At 40.7% G+C, this 23,027-nt stretch overlaps 2 protein-coding genes across 2 annotated transcripts; both read right to left on the bottom strand.

The window, feature by feature from the left end:
* Positions 1-3,523: 3,523 nt before the first annotated feature.
* Positions 3,524-16,738, bottom strand: LOC134877447 (mucolipin-1-like). The gene is made up of 13 exons (XM_063902940.1): positions 16,542-16,738; positions 15,407-15,669; positions 14,930-15,091; positions 13,942-14,098; positions 12,396-12,468; positions 12,210-12,306; positions 9,480-9,579; positions 9,295-9,401; positions 9,014-9,163; positions 8,818-8,919; positions 7,150-7,272; positions 6,532-6,738; positions 3,524-5,736 (listed from the first exon to the last, which is right to left on the bottom strand). The coding sequence occupies exons 1-13, from the start codon at positions 16,582-16,584 to the stop codon at positions 5,602-5,604; spliced, it is 1,719 nt and encodes a 572-aa protein (XP_063759010.1). The 5' UTR covers positions 16,585-16,738; the 3' UTR covers positions 3,524-5,601.
* Positions 16,739-17,757: 1,019 nt separating this feature from the next.
* trappc5 (trafficking protein particle complex subunit 5) lies at positions 17,758-20,511 on the bottom strand. The gene is made up of 3 exons (XM_063902942.1): positions 20,378-20,511; positions 19,270-19,542; positions 17,758-18,725 (listed from the first exon to the last, which is right to left on the bottom strand). Exons 2-3 carry the CDS (start codon positions 19,537-19,539, stop codon positions 18,429-18,431), a joined length of 567 nt encoding a protein of 188 aa, XP_063759012.1. The 5' UTR covers positions 19,540-19,542; positions 20,378-20,511; the 3' UTR covers positions 17,758-18,428.
* Between the last annotated feature and the right edge of the window lie 2,516 nt (positions 20,512-23,027).

The following is a 23,027-nucleotide window of genomic DNA, read 5'->3' as shown; positions in this document are numbered from 1 at the left end:
AACAAAGAGAGGAAGGTGTTTGTTTTTCACACAGGCGGTGGTGTGCGGCCGGCAGTGGAGACAGGAAGAGGCAGGGCTGGGTGCTGCAGTCCCCTGTTATTTTTCTCATTGTACCCCCCACCATACAATCCAGCTGGGGGCAGCCATGGCACAAAAAGGCTGGCACACAGTCAAGATGCCCCCAAAACATGGCTCCCAGTCAGGGGTCTGCCACCTCTTGAAAAACACATTAGTTATTTAATAAGTGGCAGATACAGGCATGCTCTCATGGTGCTCCATGTTTTCCAGCATGTAGAGACTGAGTTTGCGCCTGCTAGCGAGCCAAACCACACAAGAAAGCAGATGCCAGGCACACCCATCACATCAGCAACTGACAGCATGTGGTACATTATTAGCGTGGTGCAGAAATAACTCCTAAAACACAGAAATTAGTCAGCATTTTAGCACAACTTAGTTCCCTCGTCTTGAAATCAGTGTTTTTTTTTGTATGTGTTTCTGTTAGCTACCTAAAATAAGTCATGTGGTTAACACAAGCTACCCCAATGGTGGATTTAAAACAGCAGTTACTAATAAGAGTCCAAATGAGACGACTACACGTCATCACGCCCAACATTAGCCTCCTTTAGCTTAGCGGTGGTGGCGTGGGGTCATGTGACGGTGCTGTAGTTCCTTTATAGCCTTTTTACTTTATAAAACATTAATTGGTGTTAATATGTGGGAATTACCTTGCTGAACAAAACGTGTTAGTATCATAAACGCATGTTGGCCACAGTTGCAATATTCTGAATTCCATACTTCATTACTGCACCTCTCTATAGAAACCCTGTGACCACAATTGGCATCAACATGCATTAAAATGTTTACTTTGCATACCACTTCACACACTAAAACCACAAATATTATACATCAATTATATTATAAATAGGGTGTGTGGCAGTAAATGGAAAAAGGAAGAGGAAACAGTCTTAGGTGCAGTCGATGCTTCTGCACAGCATGGCTTCCCTGAAGAGCAGAACATGCCAGCACAGCCCGTCATTAACATGCAGAAAGCTGCAGCAGTCCCAACAGGGAACACGTGAAGAGGAACGACTTACCATACAAGAGCACAGGTGAATCTCATAAATAAACAACCATTATCAGTGTCTCATGCATTTTTTTTCTGTAGGGAATATGATGGTCTGAATGAAAATACAGATAAAACCCCTGCTGATATTTTCTCTCGTTATGTGCCCAAATTGTGTGGAGACGGTTATGGAACGCAGCTTGTTTCGTGGTAACATTGTTCTTGGTGCCTGAGGCTGAGGAAGAAAGGGAGCTCATCAAAACAGAAGCAAAAAATAAAACTACTGTTGAGTTTGCCTCTTTTTTAAACACACAGGAAGTCAGTGGAACACTTTTATTTTTCCTTAGGTGATAGTGATAGTATCGGACGTTTTATTGTGAAGGGCCAACTCCAATTTTCTATGTTGGAAGTAGTATAGTATTCAGATGTTCTTAAGTAAAAGTAGTAACACAGTGTAGACGTACTACAAGTAAGCAAGTTAAACCATCTCAGAAGTACAGTATGCTACAACAGCTTCTCTTTTCAGTGTCCCCTCTTTCCCTTCTGTTTTGAATTCTTGCCTTTCGTTTATGCAACGCTTTCACATGTTGTGTCAAGTTGGTGAAGATGTTTCTTCATTTGCGTGTTTTTATATTTGCATCGCTTTTGAAGCTGCAGCACGTTTTTTCAAATGGATATGTTTTGGGTTGTGTCAGTCACCTTACATAGGAGCATTCAAATACACTTAAAGTACCAAAAGTAAACCTTACAGACACATAATGCAGAACCACTCATTTTAGAATCATATAAGCCCACTATATACTGAATAATGATTACAGATGCCTTCAATACATTTTGGGCTGGTAAGGGTGCAGCTACATTACTTTATATAGGATGGATGAGTTGCATGTGACTGCAGTTAACTAGGAAACTGCCTGACTGTATGTTTTTTCTCTAAGGGACTTTTTAATCAGCTTTACCTTGAAGGCTGCCCACTTCCTGTCAGTCTGATTGTAAGTGCTTCGCCCCTGGCACCATCCTGGAGTAAATAATTCATGCAGGTACAGAGGATATTGGACAGCCGGGCTACAGCACTCCTCCGCACTGAGAGGAGTGAGTCTGCACATCTGCCTTCATCTTCCTCTCTTATTCCCTCTCATTTTGCCCTATTTGCATCTTTTTCTCCATCTGACTCGTTAACCTTGAAAAGCAGTTTGTGATAATGGTTGACTTGAAGGTGAAGCACTTAACTTAGTCAGCGTTATTCATCTTTAATGAAGGCACCGCTCCCTTTCTGTCTCGCCCCTCCTCTCCTCCTCATAATGTTTTAGCTTCTACAGCAGCATTTCCTCAGACCTGGCTCAGGATTGTATTGATTTCCTGTGATTGGCTGGTTAGTGTCTGCAGACAGAGGCTGCTTTCTCCCTCTAGTGGTGACTGCTACAACACACTGAGAGCTCATGCATTATAAGCTTTAGTGGTGCAGGAATGAGTCCTAAAACTATGAAAGGAACCAGCATTTTAGCACTTTGTGTTCCCTTGCTTGAAGGCAATGTTTTTTTTAAATGTGTATTTGGTTAGACTCCTCAATTAAGGTCTGTTGTTAACACAAGATGAAGAGTTTTAAATTTAAAAACAGTAGTTGCTAAGTGTCTAAAGGAGACGACTAAACGCCATCACGCCCAACATTAGCCTCCTTTAGCTTAGCGGTGGAGACGTGAAGTCATGTGACCGTGCTGTAGTTCCTTTATAGCCCAACATTAGCCACCTTTAGCTTAGCGGTGGTGAGGTGAAGTCATGTGACCGTGCTGTAGTTCCTTTATAGCCCAACATTAGCCGCCTTTAGCTTAGCGGTGGTGAGGTGAAGTCATGTGACCATGCTGTAGTTCCTTTATAGCCCAACATTAGCCGCCTTTAGCTTAGCGGTGGTGACGTGCAGTCATGTGACCGTGCTGTAGTTCCTTTATAGCCAAACGTTTACCACAAAAGTTTATGTTTGGTTGATGGTCAGGAAATGTTAATTATTGCTGTATTGACTTTTTTTTGCACACGTTATTTTTAAAATGCTCTTAGATTGTAACAGTTAGCAGACGTTCACATAGGGTCAGGGGTTTGTTAAGAAGAAACTAATCTGGGATACAAAGCTTCTCTCTGTTTTAGTCTTCTATGATACGAGGCAACCAAAATACTGGTAGCAAATATCAATGTGTGTTAAAACTGTGAAGCATTTGAATAAATCATGTTTGTAGCGTCCACTTTTTTTTTACTTTAAACTCTGTGGTTGTTCCCAGGTTAGGACTTAAAGCTCACAAACACACTGAAGTATCAGGATCCACTTTGCAATTCAGGAGAGAGGACAATCTGAAGAGAATGCAGCACGTTATCTCCATAGCACGGTGACATGACATTTCAGTGAGCATCTGACTTTTAAAACGGACACACAATGTGTCTGCTGTGATAAAGAAAAGCAAAACTGCAGCATTTTGACACAATGTTGGAGTCTTTCCAGTTTATTTAACATGAAATGGATTTTCATTCCGATGGCAACAGCTTTACGGGAAATCATTAATAAAAATGATCGTTAAAAAATGCCTTCCATACAGAAACTAATACTAAAATAATAACAGTAAAAAATAATTAAGACAGCATATAGGAAAATACTTTAAATAAAACACTGTTAACCTAAAATCAGAGTGACATTTTAATCAAGTCAATCAGCTTTAATAAGGTGCAAATAAGTAAACGTTGATTAATATTCATAAAGCGTAAACAGCTGTTGTGATTGTAAACAAAATTCATTCATATAAGTTACATCCATAACAATTCAAAAGTGCCCTTCAGTCCTGAAATGTTGCGCAGCGAAAGTCCCTTCTTCCATTAAACAGCACCCTTCATGTGCGTGAATCAAATCAGTCTGCTCGTGTTAGAGGATATTCTGAATATTATTAGTTCTTTAAAAAAGGTTCAATGAAGAATTGCTGGTTTGCAGAAATACCCTTTTTCATTTACTGAAAATGTAAAAAGCTATTAAGCTTTCAAACTGGCTTCAAGGTCAGGGAAGTCTGACACATTATGTAAAATATCACTCCTAACATGCCATAGCTTCACCCTACAAAGCCTAAACACATACTTGGTAAAAAATTGACTAAAGGGGATATTTCACCGACAAAATGATCATTATCTATCAATTCATTACCTTGAAATCTAACAAAAAAGGTTGCTTTTCTTCGATTGCTCCAAGATGAACAAATAATCCAAATACATCTTAATTAATCGATCTAAAACGAGGCTGATTTTACAGTAAAACTATTAAAACAGTTGACTTTGTATGCAAACCTCTTCACAAACACATGACTTTTGATTAAAACCTCTAGAAGGAGGCGTAGCATGACTCAGCAAGTCTGGTCGGTTTATGCGGAGGGGTTTTAAATAGTAATATTCTAGACAGAAATTATGTATTTCTTAAGTAACGAGCATAGGAATAGATAAATACTACGGGGATTAAACTCCACAGATGGATGTTTTGATATCATTTTCCTGTTTTTAAATGCATTTTCTTCACTGAACCAAGAAATGTCTAAGTATTTTGGATTCATTGTTCATTGTGGAGCAAACTGTGAGAGAAATGGATATAGAAATGGTCTTGTTGTGAATGAAGTTTCCCTTTAAACTACTCGAGCATTGGTTAAAAGTGACAAGGCAGCTGCAGAAAAACACATTTTGTTTCGATACATTTCCTGCACACTATCAAAAGCTGTTTTTTAAACAAGGTTTAACAACTTCTTTATATTTAAATAGACAGAACAAGAGCTTTAAATAATTGAAACCCTCAACTCTCGATGTGCAGCTCACTGACAATCTGTTTAAATGCAGATTTTCTAAAGGAATATTATTTTGCAGCCTTGAACGCAGCACTAAAGAGTGTCTCAGTGCTTAGTCACCTGGCTCTTTACAGCAATAACACTTCATACATGTTGATGATAACTAGTCCTTCCTCGAGAAACCATCCTCTTCCTCCAGCCAGAGGAGGACGTGAATAGAGCAAATAATTTAAAAAAAGAGGAGTGGAGGAACAACCTTGAAACTGAAATCGTTGGAGAGGCTAAAATCACAGCGGTTAATAATCCCTATGAAAATTTGAACACATATTTAAATATTCAAGAGGCGTGTGAACACTGAAAGGATGATGTGTGTTGGAGTGAAGGTGTGCCTCCACTCTACAGCGACAAATATGTTTACTGGCATTATTCTTGTAGTCATCAAAGCTCTGACAAACTGACATTTCACAAAGAGACCATACATTATTCATACAGTACAAAAGCCCGAGCAGGTAATTGGGCTTTTGGGGTGCGTTCAGGCGTTCCTGGACAAATCTAAATGCTAAAAAAATTCAGACAGCAGAGGACAGAGTGTTCAAGGTCAAGATATCCTCTCTATGGAAGCATTCAGAGTCCCTGCTGGGTGTTTGAAGCTGTCACTGGAAATATAGTGCTTTTAAGAGAGAGAGAGAGACACACACACACACTGCTTACTCACTTTGTACCTCCTCCTCCTCCTCCTCACCACTCGCAGCAGCAGAGGAAGGAGCATGAAGGTCCTTCGGGTCCGCGGAACTTCCCGGAGCATGGCGTGTCGGTGCACTCTGCGATGAACTCGTGCAGAGCGGAGACTCGGACCTGCTCCTTCGTCTGAGCCTGCAGGAAGACGACGTGGAGATGAAATATTTCTACGTACTATTTTAGTAGTTAGTTATTCAGAGGAGCGTCAATATGGAGGAAGACGTTTTTTGTTTGTACTCTATTTCGAGTTCAACTATTTACGCTAATGCTTGTTAGCTAGATTTATTCTCAAAAGATAGAAACTTTTGTTTTCACATTTTGTCTTTTTTTCCTGATGTTTTGACTTTATTCTAGAAATGCTATTTTTAATCTATTGTTATTTTATTATTTTTCACAATTTTCTGACTAATATTTCAAATAATCCACAATATTCTGACTGTTTGATTTATTCTGGTAATTTAGATTTTATTCTCAACGTTATCATTTTATTCAAAAAATGTTTTTTCAACTTTATTTTCAACGTTCAAGTTTATTCACAATAAATCGACTTGTTTTTCACTTTATTCCCTAAATTGTATCTCGACATCTTCATTGTCAAAAGCTTTTCTTTCGAATCTAATCTCCACATATTGACTTTATCGTTAATCGTTTGAGATCGTTCCTAAAATAAAATTGTCTTCCTTTATTTTCCACAACATTTTCCCTTAATTCTCAACATTTCTTTGTTAATTATTTCCACAATATTATAAGATTTCACTTTCATTCTATAGACATTAACTTCGTTCTTCCTTCCATTTTTTTTATTTCCTTCTGGTACTGGTACTGGCACCTTACCTTAGATTTATGATCATGTATTCTGTACGAGACTAACTGGTTTTTCCACGGGCCTTAAATGCACGGGAACGAGAGAGTAACCGAGAGAAAGCATACCATGATGGTGTCGTAGGCTCCGGTGATGAGAGCAATGAAGAGCGACAGCACCATGTAGATGAAGAGCGAGATGAAAGTGTAGAGGTAGACCTGGCTGAAGATCCACACCAGAGTGCCGCTCTGCTCCGTCGCAGCGAACGTCACAAACATGTCGTCTCCGTTGATCAGAGAGAAGAGGCACTCTGACACCGTGGACAGGGAGCGGAACTGCAACAGGAGAGCCGTGTTAATGCATTGTTTAACTGGCCTTTGGTTCTAAAAAACAGCTGTGTATGTGTATCATCTCTATTGTTGCAGAGGTTAAGTTTCATTCTTTCTCATGGTAAGGTGGTTGGGTTGCTCCATTTCTTCCAGAAGAACAAACTGCAAGCTAAAACCATCACACGTTACCATGACTCATTTTTAATAAATGTCAATAGTCCCCACTCACTAATTATACAGAGCTATAAAAACCACAAGCTGGAGGCCATACATGGGAATTAAGCCATTGTGACTTTCTGATAGTTTGAATGACTCATGCTTGCTCATTCCTGCGGGGTGTGTGTGTGTGTGTGTGTGTGTGTGTGTGTGTGTTTGTGTTTGTGTGTGTATGTGTGTGTGTGTGTTTATGTAAAGTACCTTGGCATGATAGGGCCCCAGCACAATCCATCCACAGAAGCAGTAGCCCATATAGATGGCTGCTGCACAGCAACAGAAGCGGATAACGTTAGGAAACGCAGCTCTGAGAGTCACGATCAGGATCTGTGACAAAAAGAGAAAGTGAAAGTGAAAGAATACACAGTATTTAGCCTCCAAATAAAAGGCAAACATACTTTTATGATACGTACACCTTTTGTACAGCAGGATAATCTTTACATATTAGCACCACTGTAGGATTTTAGTGAAGTAAAAAGCCAGTGTTACTCTCTAAAGGATCTACACCTGACTTCATGTCACCCCCGCTAAGCTAAAGGCGGCTAATGTTGGGCTATAAAGGAACTACAGCACGGTCACATGACTTCACGTCACCCCCGCTAAGCTAAAGGCGGCTAATGTTGGGCTATAAAGGAACTACAGCACGGTCACATGACTTCACATCACCCCCGCTAAGCTAAAGGTGGCTAATGTTGGGCTATAAAGGAACTACAGCACGGTCACATGACTTCACGTCACCCCCGCTAAGCTAAAGGTGGCTAATGTTGGGCTATAAAGGAACTACAGCACGGTCACATGACTTCACGTCACCCCCGCTAAGCTAAAGGTGGCTAATGTTGGGCTATAAAGGAACTACAGCACGGTCACATGACTTCACGTCACCACCGCTAAGCTAAAGGTGGCTAATGTTGGGCTATAAAGGAACTACAGCACGGTCACATGACTTCACGTCACCCCCGCTAAGCTAAAGGTGGCTAATGTTGGGCTATAAAGGAACTACAGCACGGTCACATGACTTCACGTCACCACCGCTAAGCTAAAGGTGGCTAATGTTGGGCTATAAAGGAACTACAGCACGATCACATGACTTCACGTCACCACCGCTAAGCTAAAGGCGGCTAATGTTGGGCTATAAAGGAACTACAGCACGGTCACATGACTTCACGTCTCCACTGCTAAGCTAAAGGAGGCTTATGTTGGGCTATAAAGGAACTACAGCACGGTCACATGACTTCACGTCTCCACTGCTAAGCTAAAGGAGGCTAATGTTGGGCTATAAAGGAACTACAGCACGGTCACATGACTTCACGTCACCACCGCTAAGCTAAAGGAGGCTAATGTTGGGCTATAAAGGAACTACAGCACGGTCACATGACTTCACGTCACCACCGCTAAGCTAAAGGAGGCTAATGTTGGGCTATAAAGGAACTACAGCACGGTCACATGACTTCACGTCACCACCGCTAAGCTAAAGGAGGCTAATGTTGGGCTATAAAGGAACTACAGCACGGTCACATGACTTCACGTCACCACCGCTAAGCTAAAGGTGGCTAATGTTGGGCGTGATGACGTCTCGTCGTCTCCATTAGACACTTGTTAGCAACCGCTGTCTTTAAGAAACCTAGAAGCTTCAGAGTATTGAGTATAGGGTATTTATCGACCTAATTGATGTCGTAATAGACCTTATATCATGCATCTTACCAACATCTAAACCTAATTTAAAAAGCTACTGACTTTCGAGATGAGGGAACAGAAAAGTGCTAAAATGCTGAGTCATTTCTGGGTTTTAGGACTTCCTGCACAATCTAAAGCACTGAAGCAAGAAATATTAAACAAATATGATCTTTATTAGTGTGTGTGTCTTTCACCTACATTGTATTTCTGGAAGAAGCTGAAGTAGCGGATGACTCCAACCCACACCAGCAGAGTGGAGGTTCCCAGCAGGATCCCACACATGTCGTACGAGGATGAGTTCTGCAGAACAGTGACGTCATTAGTTACCAGACACTGAGCACCGTGCTGCAGCGCTGAAGGAATAGAGATATTAATGTCTCTGTGAGGACGTTACCTTGGACTCGATGCTGATTTTGATGAAACTGCCGATGATGATGAAGGTGTCGCTGATGATGAGGAGGAGGTACCAGCCGTTGATGAACTCCATCCGGTCTCCCCAGCTCACACTGCGGATCAGTCTGTGTTTGAAGAACTGCACGTACTCCTGGAGAGGGAAGAGGATGAAGAAGATGAAGAGCTGTTTTTACAGAAGGTTTTAAGTGATACAAATGTGCATCCAACGCTCATGCTAATACTCATGCTAATGGGGATCCTCATATAGACATAAGGACATACGTGTTGCAGCAGGATGCCTCTGAGGACGGAGCGTCCGCACAGCAAAAGGGACAGCAGACACACGAAGGCCACCAACACGTCGAAAAACTCCAGAGCGTAACTCTCCGCTGTAGGCAAATGATCAGAGACAACATAAAGAAAACGGTCTGAGTGTTTCTGCGAGAGTCACGAGCCAGTGAACTCACCGTGTCCGGACACGTTGGGGTCTCTGCATTCCTTGATGGACGCCTCGTTCTGCAGGTGGATCTTCACTTTGCCGCTGTGAGCCTTGTTATCCATGATGATCTGGAGTGAGTAGACAAACAACCCCTTTCATCAGTTCAACTGAAAATTCTACATTATTGTTGTGTTCCAACAAGAACCCTTAGATCCTCCTCTGCCCTGCTTTTAGAAATCCCAGGGATATCACACAAGAGATCTGGGGCGGCTGCATTCTGTTTTAGCGGCCCTAAACTATGGAACCCCGTGGATCTTAGAACAGGAAACCCCCTTAATCTTTTTAACGTGGCTTCTATTTGGGTTAACTTGGGTCATTCTCCCTGGTATCGTCGTTCATGTTTTACTTGATTTTTTCTGCTTTTATTTCACATTTTTTATTTTATTTTTTAAATTGTTTTACTTCAACCTATTTTAATTTCTTGTGGGACTTTGATTAGGATCACTGTTGATGTTTGAGATTGTGCTCTGTTTATTTTTAATGTTGTTGTTTTCTTCTTTGCTCTGTAAAGCACGTCGGGCAGCTTTGTGCATGAACAGTGCTATGCAAATGAAGTGAATTATATTCAATTCTATTAATAATGTAAACAAACAACGTGCAAAATCTGATGAATACCTACCTACCTTTTGGAAAGTAAAAGTACATTTAATAGATGGAGTTTGTATTGAAAGAGTGTCTGAATGTAGGTTCTTGGGTGACAAATTGACATGGAAATCACATATAGCACAAAAAAAGTGTTAGATTACAAGGCAATGAGAATTCTGTACTGCTCACTGCTTCTGCCATAGTTTAGCTATTGTGTGGAAGTGTGGGGCAACAGGTGCATGAGTAATATAAATCCATTGTTTATGTTACAGAAAAGAGCAGTACGAATTATTCATGAAGTGGACTTCAGAGAACACACAGATAGTCTGTTCATCAAGTCAGGACTTTTGAAACTTAAGGATTTAGTGGAGTTCCAGACACTACTAGTTATATTCAGGGCAAAAAGCAAAGTATTCCCAGAACATTTACACAACCTGTTTGTTTTTAGTTCAGAGGATGAGGAGCGAAGAAGGACATTTCATTTCAAGCATCAGTATGCACGGACCGCTTTGAAGCAGATGTGTCTTTCAGTGGTTGGAGTCAAACTGTGGAATTATCTACAGAATGATGTAAAGGGTTGTATAAATATTTCTCAGTTCAAGAAGATGTATAAAGAAAGAGTCACTACACTTTATGAAGCGGCAGGTAATCTGTTTCCTTAGTTGATTGTGAATCAGTGTGTGTGTCGCTTGTTTCTTCTCTCACGTTACTCTAAGTGTTTGTGGTGAGTATCTATAATTGACAGACCATCTATTTCGATTGTTTACTTATGTTTTGAGTAAGGGGCAGGCACAACCACATGTATTCTTCTCCCTGCTCCTTTTCGCTCATGGACTGTGTAAATAGAGTTGTGTTTTGAATGTGAATTAATTTTCTTTTCTTTTTGTTCTTGTGTTGTGCACCATCATGAGCGGAACAAATCAAAATGAAATGCTGTACTGTACGAACGGATCTTTTTCAGGTACTTGTGCTTTAGTTTATAAACATCTTTCACTACTTAATAACTCCAGGCCAATACATCTCAGAGGGAAACATTGTACCGTTTACTCAGTCATTACACACACTTGTAGTTACTATTCACACATGCACTGCCTGGCCAAAAAAAAGGTCACACACTCTAATACTCGTTGGACCGCCTTTAGCTTTGATCACGGCACGCATTCGCTGTGGCATCGTTTCCACGAGCTTCTGCAACGTCACAACATTTATTTCTGTCTTGCATAAATTTTTCGCCAAGATCTCGTATTGATGACGGGAGATTCAGACCACTGATCAAAGTCTCTCCAGCACATCCCAAAGACTCTCCATCGGGTTCAGGTCTGGACTCTGTGGGGGCCAATCCATGTGTGAACCATGCTCCCTGACCACTCTTCACAATTTGAGCCCGATGGATCCTGGCATTGTCCTCTTGGAACATGCCCGTGCCATCAGGGAAGAAGAAACCCATGGATGGAATAACCTGGTCCTTCAGTATATTCAGGGAGTCAGCTGACCTCGTTCTTTGGGCACGTTGCTGAACCTAGACCAGACCAACTGCAGCAACCCCAGATCATAGCACTGCCCCCCACAGGCTTGTGAGCTTTTTTTCGGCCGGGCCGTGTATAACATATGTTTGTATGATTTATGTTATACTAATCTACCCATTTGTACACAAAATTGGCCCCACATGAACAAATTGCAAACACTTGTATTTCTATTATTTAGCATTCAAACTGAATATCATAACATTCAATAGCAAAACAACAATTTTAAAAGACCCATTCTGCATAATAGGTTATTTTTAAATATTGCTCATTGCACTGTTTTACCTTTACTTAACCTTCCTGTTGTCCTCGGGTCAAATTCGACCTGTTTTACAATGTTTTTATGTCTGGATATCTAAGAATTTAGGTTTGATTTTGTGTAAATGAGGTCTATTGATCTTACATTTCAAAAAGAAGAGTGAATATTGTGGTCATAAGTAGGAATAAAGTGGCCTTAAAAGGTGTCTTTGGGTGATTATTTTGCTTTATACACAAACTGGGAGGATAAATGTTGATAGGTACACAACACAAAGGTTAAGTGTGGACTCAAAACATTTCCTTGTACTTGTACTTAGATGTAGATAGTTTACCGTGATAGCAAAGGTGTAGCAGTCGGGGATTTCATTGTTTATTATGGTCTGAATGTTGATGGCCTTCAGCTGGAAGTCAATTGTGACATTGATCAGCCTGGAGAGAGACAACATAAGAAAAAAGTTGCATAAAAATACAACTTTTATTTATTTTTGAATGGTAAAAAAAGCTGAATATTATCTCACTTGTAAAACTTGAGAGTGAAATTCCTGTAGTCAATGTTTCCTCTACTGGTCAGTGGATTCAGTCCAATACATTCTGGGAAAACAATTATCAGAAAATAGCATTAGAGGAAGTTAGAGGGGAAGTATTCCTCCTCACGTAAAGCACAAACCACTTTTCTACACTTCCTCACAGCATTCAAACGCAGGACTAACATTATTTTGAATCTCTCTTTTATTCCACTAGAACTATCATGCATTGCCAAAAGTCATCTGTGCCAAATCAGCAGGTGATTCAAATAACTCCACTCCCAAGGCATGGAAACTGGGTGGATAAGTACATGGAAAAAAGAGATTCTGTGTTGCAACTTTTTGGGTAGGAACTATTTAAAGCGTCTGAGAGTGGGGCAACTCTTGACATATGTGGAGCAGCAAGAGAATGACTCACTGTCACCATGTCCTTAAGGGGAGAGAAATGACTGGACGGAGTAAAAAGCTACTGGTTTTATAGAGTGCTGGGATGATGTATTTTTTTAGGTCGACCTTAAAGTTAGCTTGTCCTTGGTTCCCTCCTTAAAAAGACAATGGGATTTTTATTTTGGAATATAGCAGAAAATAACCAGTTCATGATGCTTACATGTTTTGTTCAGCAGGACAATCTGCACTATGATTTCTGAAGTAAAAAGCTAATGTTGGGCTATAAAGGAACTACAGCACGGTCACATGACTTCACGTCACCACCGCTAAGCTAAAGGCGGCTAATGTTGGGCTATAAAGGAACTACAGCACGGTCACATGACTTCACGTCACCACCGCTAAGCTAAAGGAGGCTAATGTTGGGCTATAAAGGAACTACAGCATTCACATGACTTCACGTCACCACCGCTAAGCTAAAGGTGGCTAATGTTGGGCTATAAAGGAACTACAGCACGGTCACATGACTTCACGTCACCAACGCTAAGCTAAAGGAGGCTAATGTTGGGCTATAAAGGAACTACAGCACGGTCACATGACTTCACGTCACCACCGCTAAGCTAAAGGCGGCTAATGTTGGGCTATAAAGGAACTACAGCACGGTCACATGACTTCACGTCACCACCGCTAAGCTAAAGGAGGCTAATGTTAGGCTATAAAGGAACTACAGCACAGTCACATGACTTCACGTCTCCACCGCTAAGCTAAAGGAGGCTAATGTTAGGCTATAAAGGAACTACAGCACAGTCACATGACTTCACGTCTCCACCGCTAAGCTAAAGGCGGCTAATGTTGGGCTATAAAGGAACTAGAGCACGGTCACATGACTTCACGTCTCCACCGCTAAGCTAAAGGCGGCTAATGTTGGGCTATAAAGGAACTACAGCACGGTCACATGACTTCACGTCTCCACTGCTAAGCTAAAGGAGGCTAATGTTAGGCGTGATGATGTTTAGTCGTCTCATTTAGACACTTTGACACTTTAAATCCACCAGTGGGGTATTTACTGACATATTTTTTGTCGTAGAACAAAAACTCTTCAGCTTGTGTTAACCACATACCTTATTTCAGGCTTACGACCAAAATTAACTCCTACCGGTGTCCACATTGGGATCGATGTCGAAGGTGTCGTTGGATGGGTCGATGGTTCCCTTCCTGTAGAACCTCTGGCAGAGGGAGAGCGCACTTCCATTTTCCCCGGTGCCCATAACATATGCATACTGCCCAAGTGAGATCTCAGGGAGAGCCATGTACTGAAGGAGGAAAGAGAGAAGAGAATTAAAAGGGAAGAGACCTGGAAATGAGTTAGCATTTCCTGTTCCCTTATCATTGAGTAAATGTTTTTTGAAACTTATTTTTGAGAGGCCTGAAATAAGGTCTGTGGTTAACACAAGCTGAAGAGATATGAACGTTTTGTTCTACGACATAAAATAACTAAGTAAGTACCCCACTGGTGAATTTAAAAAGGGTCTAAATGAGACGACTAAACATCATCACGCACAACATTAGCCGCCTTTAGCTTAGCGGTGGTGACCTGAAGTCATGTGACCGTGCTGTAGTTCCTTTATAGCCCAACATTAGCCGCCTTTAGCTTAGCGGTGGAGACGTGAAGTCATGTGACCGTGCTGTAGTTCCTTTATAGCCCAACATTAGCCGCCTTTAGCTTAGCGGTGGTGACGTGAAATCATGTGACCGTGCTGTAGTTCCTTTATAGCCCAACATTAGCCGCCTTTAGCTTAGCAGTGGTGACCTGAAGTCATGTGACCGTGCTGTAGTTCCTTTATAGCCAAACATTAGCCTCCTTTAGCTTAGCGGTGGTGACGTGAAGTCATGTGACCGTGCTGTAGTTCCTTTATAGCCTAACGAGTTGAGTCTGCTCTGATTGATTAGCTGGTCGGCTCTGTTGTGATTGGTCAACCACTTACAGATGTCCCACCCCTTATCATGTACAACAGCCAATAGAAGCGCAAAGGCTACGTAGTTATGCCATGGAAGTAAACAAAGGAGTCCAATGGAGCTGTTTAATTACATTCCCCAACTAATTGACACATATTTACAGTGTATTTATGTAATGATGAGTCTACCTGCTCGACAACATAGTGAATGCGGCTGTACAGCTCCGTCTGCGTGTGGACGGCCTGAGCAGCTCCGTCCTGATAACCCTTCAGGAAAAGGTGTTTGAACGCCGCCGTGTTCTCCTCCTTAAACGTCACCACCATCTGGTTACTCAGTCCAAACAGCACCAGCTGAGAAGAAAAATAGCTTTAACAACAGGCAACTGCAGAATTACAGATCAGACCTTTGTGTATTCCATTGATTATGAAGCTACAGTGAAGGTACAAGATTTGTTGTTGGTAACCAATTACATCGTTTTTGGTCAAAGATTTCAAAACTTATGTCAAAAAAACGACAAACTTTATGCTAAAAAAGTTTCAAACATATACATTTCAAGTCTCAATACCTGTACAGGGGTTGAAATGATAATACAATACCAGAAACTGAATATAAAGAATATTAATGTCCTATAATAACGCTATAAAATGAGTCTTGAAGCTGTGTACCTGCACGGTGACGATGATGATCTTCAGCAGCTGCAGGCCCAATTTGAACGGCTTGCGTCCCTTGGCGTGATATTTGTCACACGGGCTCATGAAGAAGTACTTGAGCTTCCTCCTCAGCGCCTCCTCCTCCTCTTCCTCCTCCTCCTCCTCCTCTCCCTCCTGCTTCTGAGGGGACTCGGAGCCCAGTAGAGAGGAGGGGCGAGGGGCCTCAAGGAGGTCCCGGGACCCATAGCCGGCAAACTGGGAGAGGAGCCGGTCCTTCTCTAAGAGATATTCAATCATAGATCCAATCTTTTTTATTTATTAAACTAAGTCTAATTTAAATACTACTACTGTAGGAAATATTTAAGGTACTTGTTCACTACCTGAGTATTTACATTTTAAGCTTCTTTATATTTTTACTCTAAACTTCAGAAGCCATTATGGTACTTTTGACTCCATGACATTTATGTGACAGCTTTAGTAACTAGTTGATTTTCTAATTGTACAGAGGGTTGCATAAAAAACAGAACAGAAAGGTATAAAATATGATGTATTTTTGTTATAAAATTATAATATTGTGTCTGTACAAGGCAAGCTGGGTGCAATATTCAACTATGCAATTGAATGATGATGAAATGGCATCTTTAAACATAAGAAATAATAACAATAATATTCGAATTTATTTTGTGTTTATTTTAATCTATTTATTTAGATTTTTTTCCAGCTATTTTTTTGCTTAAACGTTTCACATTTTTTACTATATTTTCATGATAACTCTTACCTATTCCTTCCTAGGTAACATTTCCAATGCAGTTCTTGTCACGGAGTATTTTTACAGAGTGGATCTGAATACTCCTTCCACAGTAGGGCTGTTTCCCATCCTAGGTAACTGCATGCACATTGCACTTTAATAAAAACCCTTGAGTTTGTGACTAGAATATACATCTTCTTTATCTGTCAGGAAACTGGGATGCAGAACGTTTATCCAACATAGATGTTAAGCATCCCTCATAACACCCGATATGCATCACATCTGTGCAGCCGTGTTTGATTTGACCTGATGCATGTGCAGTATTTAGAGCAGCCAAGAAATAAAGAGACAGAAAACACACATTATTGTCGCCTTATGGCAGAAACATGAACACAGACCGACCTGTGGAGCTGTCCTGTTTGCAGCTGTAGCTGGAGGACGCCATGATGATCAGTCTTTGATGAAGGAGGAGGACATCATCAGCTCAATGAGCAGCCCTGAGAGGGTTCATACTGTTTAACAGAGTCTGATTCTGCAAACAAAAAGGATGCTGCTGTCGTGAATGGAAACACTGAGAGGTAAACAGAGCGCAGCTTCCTGGTAACCACGTGACTCAACAACCACGTGACTGCTGTTGCCGCAATGGATGTGGTTGTTGCTAGGGGAAATAAATGAACATCAGATCATACATTAAACACACACAACCCTGTTCACCAATAAGTGAAGAAAAAAAAAGAGAAAAGTCTTATTTTAAAACAAAAGTATTTGAGAAATGTTGCATATTTTTATTGCCTTCATATAAATGTGTTTATAGTGGTGCCATTCATGTCCTTCAAAAAGTACAAATAGTATGGTCTTAAAATACTTCACTACAAGTCAAAGTCCTGAATGCAAGTGGATTGTATTAGTGCCAAATCTTACTGAGAGTACTGAAAGGAAAAGTACTCACACTGCACACCGGCCCATTTCAGAGTAATATAAAGGACAGAATGATCAGCTACGTGCTTCAGGTTACAGCACAGTACTGCAGTATATCAGCACATCATGTGTTGTATATGTACAAAGTAGTAATGACATTTAAAAAGGAACAATATTTTCCTCTGAAATGAAGTGAAGTAAAAGCACAAAGCAGTATTATATCTAAATACTCAAGTTAAGTATAAATATGTCAAGAAAGTACTGTAGTACAACACTCCAACACTCGCTGTAGTTTTTAGTAAACGTGTCAGAAACTTCTTAAGGATGTGGAATGTTCCCTTAATTCAAATGAACTACAAAAAAAACCCAAAGTATTTCTTTCTTCCAACCTTTAAAATATATCAAAATATCTGTATGTGTTATTGTTCTGAGTCTGTCCGTGTATCTTCGTTTCATTTCAGTTTCCTTCTTAAACCAGTAAACAGAAACGTGACTGGTGTATTTTTAATAATATCCCTTTGTATTTATGTAGATGACTGTTCAATTCTACTTTCTGTAAATAACCCAACATGTCGGTCATTAATGCGGCCAGAAGTAAAATAAAAGGGGAAGAATTGCTGATCCCTTTTTTCATTTTTAGTTAACTTGCCAAAAATGCAGAGTCTGAAGATGTAAGAGACCGCTTCTAAAACATCATGAGTACATTTAGTTTTCTTCTTTATTACCTCCACAGTAACACACACACACACACACACACACACACACATTACACAAAACAAAGATGCTGCGTTTAAGACCTCGTCAACGATAGCTACAGCCCTGATCATATGAAGCTGGAGTCAAACTGGAATGAGACTGAAGCTGTGAGAGACCATCTCTGGACCTCTGTCTGTTACAGGACACTTTTTGTACTGGTTTTGCAACCCTCACTTTCACATGGTATGAACCGGGGATGGGATTAGGTATTTGGCTGTTTAATATGTTGTTTCACCTTCTTCATATGGGTCAAAATCCCAATTTACTTCACAATCTGTTGACAGGTTTATTGTCAATATGAAATATACAAATTGTGTTATAGGGCCAAAACGATGTGAAGCAGCAAATTAAAAATGATTTTCAGAAAAAAAAACTGGGTCACTGAATAAGGAGTAACAGGAGTGAGATGATCCACAAACACATGGAGGATTGAACCAACGCGCTGCACGTTTCCTGCTCTAGGCGTGGCTCAGTATGCTGCAATCATCCATGAATCCATCCATAATTCTCATAAGTTACCACAACAAAAACTCAGTGACGAACAAACACTAGCCCGGATGATCGAAACCTCATCCCGTATCTATAAACACCCCCACGGACTCGCTGCAGTCCTCTCTATCTGCCATCCAGAGCCTTGTCCCTGGCGATGACCGTGTCGTTGAACTTGATCATGAGCGTGGTGCCCTTGTGCCAGTGAGCGGTGACCTTGGCGGGGAATCCGCTGTGTGTGAGGACGGCTTCCACGATGCCGGCGGTGAAGGCGGCGCAGTTTAAGCTGCTGTTCTCTTTGGGCACGGAGATGTAGGCGTTGATGAGCGGCTCCTTCTCGATGATGTAATACGTCTTGTCGTCGTCGTTGGCCTGCTCCAGTTTGTCGGCTTCCTTCCCAAACAAAGACTTCCAGACGTTAACCTGAGGGCAAGCAAAGAGTTGATTTAGAAGTGAATCAGCTCTAAAACCATCAGAGGTTTTTCCTGCTTTTGGATTTAAAACATATAATGATTCTGTGTATACCGTTTTGAAATAAGTCTTTATTAAAAACACACAAGTATTTATAGACAAAGCAAGTCAATAAATAAATCAGAGAACTATGCATTGAAGTTGCCTTACATGCAAAATCATTTTTTTATGTAAAGAAAAGAATGAATAAATGAATTACAAAACATTTAAAAATCATATGAATAATATTAATATTAAAAGTGACTATAATTGATATAAATGCAGTTTGTTTTTGTGAAGAGAAAAAAATTATAAATAATAAAACTTCAAGAAAATTAAATTAAAAAAGTATAAAAATTCATATAAATAATAATGATAAAAAAAGGGATTATGTTCAGAAAATAAAGACACTGACTTCAGATTCAGTTTGTTTCATCAGCTGTATTCTACATGCACTAATGTCTCTAAGAGCACCAGGAACAGCGCAGTATGAATACCATCTGTTATTATTACTAACCTTGATGAACAGCAGCATATTCAGCACTTTGGTCTCCCTCTTCCCGTTCTTCTCCCTCAGCACCAACACATCCAGCATGCTGGCTCCGACGCTCTGACCCATATCAGCCAGACGGGTCTGCAGCTCCGTCACGGAGTAAACCCGGCTCTGACAGTACTGCACCATCTCCGAGAACAGCAGGGCGAAGGCGCTCACGCTGACCTCCGTCTTCGGGCGCGTTAGAGGACGCTCCAAGATGTTGGATTTCCCTCGAGTGAACCGCGTGTCCATTTTCTGTTGGAGAGGACATGTTGTTGTTGTTGTTGTTGTTGTTGTTTTATTAACCATTGTCTTTATTATTTTCCACATTGAAAGAAAAAATAATAACATTAAAGGAGATTATAAACATTAAAACACTAACAGATTAAGCGTCTGATTCGTCAGCTGTGTTGTTGTTTTACATTTTCTATTTATTGGCTTATCTTTTTCATACATGTGCTTTGTTCAAAATGCAAATCTCATTGTTTGCATACGGTATAAATCACACAAAACAGGGAAACATGCTTATCATGTGCCCGAAATAGAAAGACCAAAAAAGTTAAACATATAAAAGAGAAAAGCAGCTGAAGACTCAAGGACCTTATTTTGACAAATTATTCAAACAACGTATCTTTCGTCAAAGTTATTGTCCATTTTATTGATAAACTAATCAATCAGCTTAGTAATTGTACATAAAATGACATTATTATGGAGACATTTATCCAATTAGCTGTTTCCTTTTCTAGAGTTCCCCCTACATCAAATGTACCTGCCTTTTTTCATAAGTACACACTATACTAGCTTTTACTAAAGCTACTATACACACTATGCTCTGTGCTTCCTTATTGTAAGTCGCTTTGGATAAAAGTGTCAGCTAAATGTAATGTAATATAAAGATCAGATTAATTCAACCACAACAAACAGCTGATCAGTAGCTGTTAGCAACCTAGCATAACATGCTAATTGACACTTCCGGTTGAGATTCTAAAGAAGAGCCTTCCACTTCCAGCGGTAGAAAGAGAAGCAAAACACAAACATATAGTAAATACTCAGAGAGTAAGTATACTATTTTACTTGTACATAAACAGACCTTTGTTGGAGAAAAGACGAGCGACTGTCTTCTTCTTCTGTTGGTTTACTGACTTCTTCTTCTACGGTTTGAATGGCTGACTAGAAACCACCGTTGAAGACGCATTACCGCCCCCTCCTGTATCGGAGTGTGTACTGGCATCGCAAAGGAGAAAGAGACAACCATGCAGGTTAACCCCCCTCAAACATCCTGTAAAAGTATTTAACGTAGAAGTACCTTCTGCAAAATATATTTAAGATCCTAATGACAGTTTATTTTCTCTTTAATAAAAGTTTTTCTTGTACACAAACATAATCCTACTTGTTAAGTAACTTTAGATGTTACATGCATTGAGTAAAACGTTTCACTTTAAAGTGTAATGGAGCAGAAGTACAACATGGCATAAAAAATTATGCCCACATACTTCAAATGTAATGCATTTAGGTACATGTCATGAAGATCTTTGAGAGACTGATCCCGCAGCATCTCAAACCCCTTGTGTGTGACTCCCTGGACCCTGTACCAGGCCAACATCGGTGTAGAGGACGCCCTCATCTACATGCTGCGCAGAGCCAACTCCCACCTGGAGAAGCCGCACAGCTCACTAAGAATCCTGTTGTTCGACTTCTCCAGCGCCTTCAACACCATCCAACCACACCTGCTCGCTCAGAAGCTTTCACTGATGCAGGTGGATCACAGCTTGGTGGCCTGGATCACTGACTACCTCACCAGCAGACCTCAGTATGTCAGACTGCAGGGCAGCGTGTCTGTTGTGCTGGTGAGCAACACTGGAGCCCCCCAAGGAACTGTGCTGTCACCATTCCTGTTCACCCTCTACACCTCTGACTTCCGCTTCAGCTCCGGCTCATGCCACCTCCAGAAGTTCTCCGATGACTCCTCCATCATCAGCTGCATCACAGACGACAACGAAGAGGAGTACAGGGCCCTGCTGGAGAACTTCGTAGGCTGGTGTGACAACAACCACCTCCAGCTCAACATCAGCAAGACTAAGGAGCTGGTGGTGGACTTCAGGTGGAGCACGAAGAGGTCTCTAACCCCCATCACCACCAGGGGGGAGGAGGTGGAGGTGGTGAACACCTACCAGTTCCTGGGAGTGCACCTGAACAATAAACTGGACTGGAGTGACAACACTGATGCTCTCTGCAGGAAGGGACAGAGCAAGCTGTTCTTCCTGAAGAGGCTCAGGTCCTTCAACGTGTGCACGAGGCTGCTGCAGACGCTCTACCAGTCTGTGGGGGCCAGTGTGCTCTTCTTTGCCGTGGTGTGCTGGGGGGGAGACACCAGCAAATAAAGACTTGAATTTCCCCAACGGGATTAATAAAGGTACATCTTATTTTCTCTTATCTTATATTACACCACTGCACAGAATTATGAGATCTCAATAATCAGAGAGAAAGATGGAGGTGAAAGACCCCCTGAAGTATAACTCTACTTCCTAAACAAGCACTTTTGCTTTGATCTTGCTAACCTGATAAACGTGCTAGCATCTCAGCATGAATTCATGTTTTCACAGTTTGAATTGTTCAGGCCAGTTAACTTTGCAGAGCAACACGGATCCATAGTTTGTTGAGTGATTTTATAGTAAGATAAGGTGGAACTGACCGTTTAATTCATGAACATCAGTTTATCTTTATTGATGTTCATTCATTTCCCTCTAACTGGCACTTATCTATCAGATTACCATAATACAACCTTAATCTTTGACCTTTTGTTTGCATGACAGACCTTCTACAATGAACATTCCAGTTCACCCACAGATTTCATGCACTTCCTGGTCTCCTCATCACATGACTGCAGTTTTTCACCTTTTCACAGCTGCATTAACAACATAAACCGGACAGAAAATCACTGATCAATAAATGTGTGATCAGACATATCTTTCTGCCTTCGACATGATTCATGGCTCTGGGGTTTCCTCAGTTTTGCATCTTGATTTTGTGTTTTCAGGAACACATTGCCTCAGAGAGGACTGCCGATGATTTGCACAGTTTTTTAAGAGTTTTTCTCCGATTGCTTTTATTACGGGGTTTGTTTCACAAGCACCGGACACATTAACGACAAGAATACTTTTTTACAGAAGTAAGGAATTTCTCCAAAAGGTCCGCCCCCGTGTGGGAAAACTTTGAGCCGTGAGAACCAGGGTTAATGAACCTACAATTCTGAGGTATTTTACTTGAGTATATATAGTGTTATGCTACTTTATACTTCTATTTAAAAGTCCATTTTAACATTTAACTGGCAGGTTCATATTTATAATATGAAATATTCATCAAATAATAATTGTTTATGTTTTATTTTGAAATAAGAAACTAGCAAGTCTCTCAACTTAGCTCAACTTTTACCAGCTGCAACATTAAAATGATTTACACACATTGTTATTTCGTGATATAGAAGCATTATTCTGAAAATGCATGCATATGATTGCTAAACACTTCTCTAATGGGTACTTTATTTTCTGCTACTTTAAGTCTATATTCATCTTTTTATCATTCAGATTTTATTCAACATTTTCAAAGACAAACATAACAAGAAAAACAGCTAGATAAGTACAAGAAGAATGCTCAAACACAGAAGAAAAACCCCGGAAAATAAATAAAGACACCAGAATAAAGTGTGTTCTATTTACCAGGTAACACATGCATGCACATGG

The sequence above is a fragment of the Eleginops maclovinus genome, chromosome 16 (assembly GCF_036324505.1).
Source record: "Eleginops maclovinus isolate JMC-PN-2008 ecotype Puerto Natales chromosome 16, JC_Emac_rtc_rv5, whole genome shotgun sequence".
NCBI classification, from domain to species: Eukaryota; Metazoa; Chordata; class Actinopteri; order Perciformes; family Eleginopidae; genus Eleginops; species Eleginops maclovinus.
This window is presented reverse-complemented; position numbering and strand designations above follow the sequence as displayed.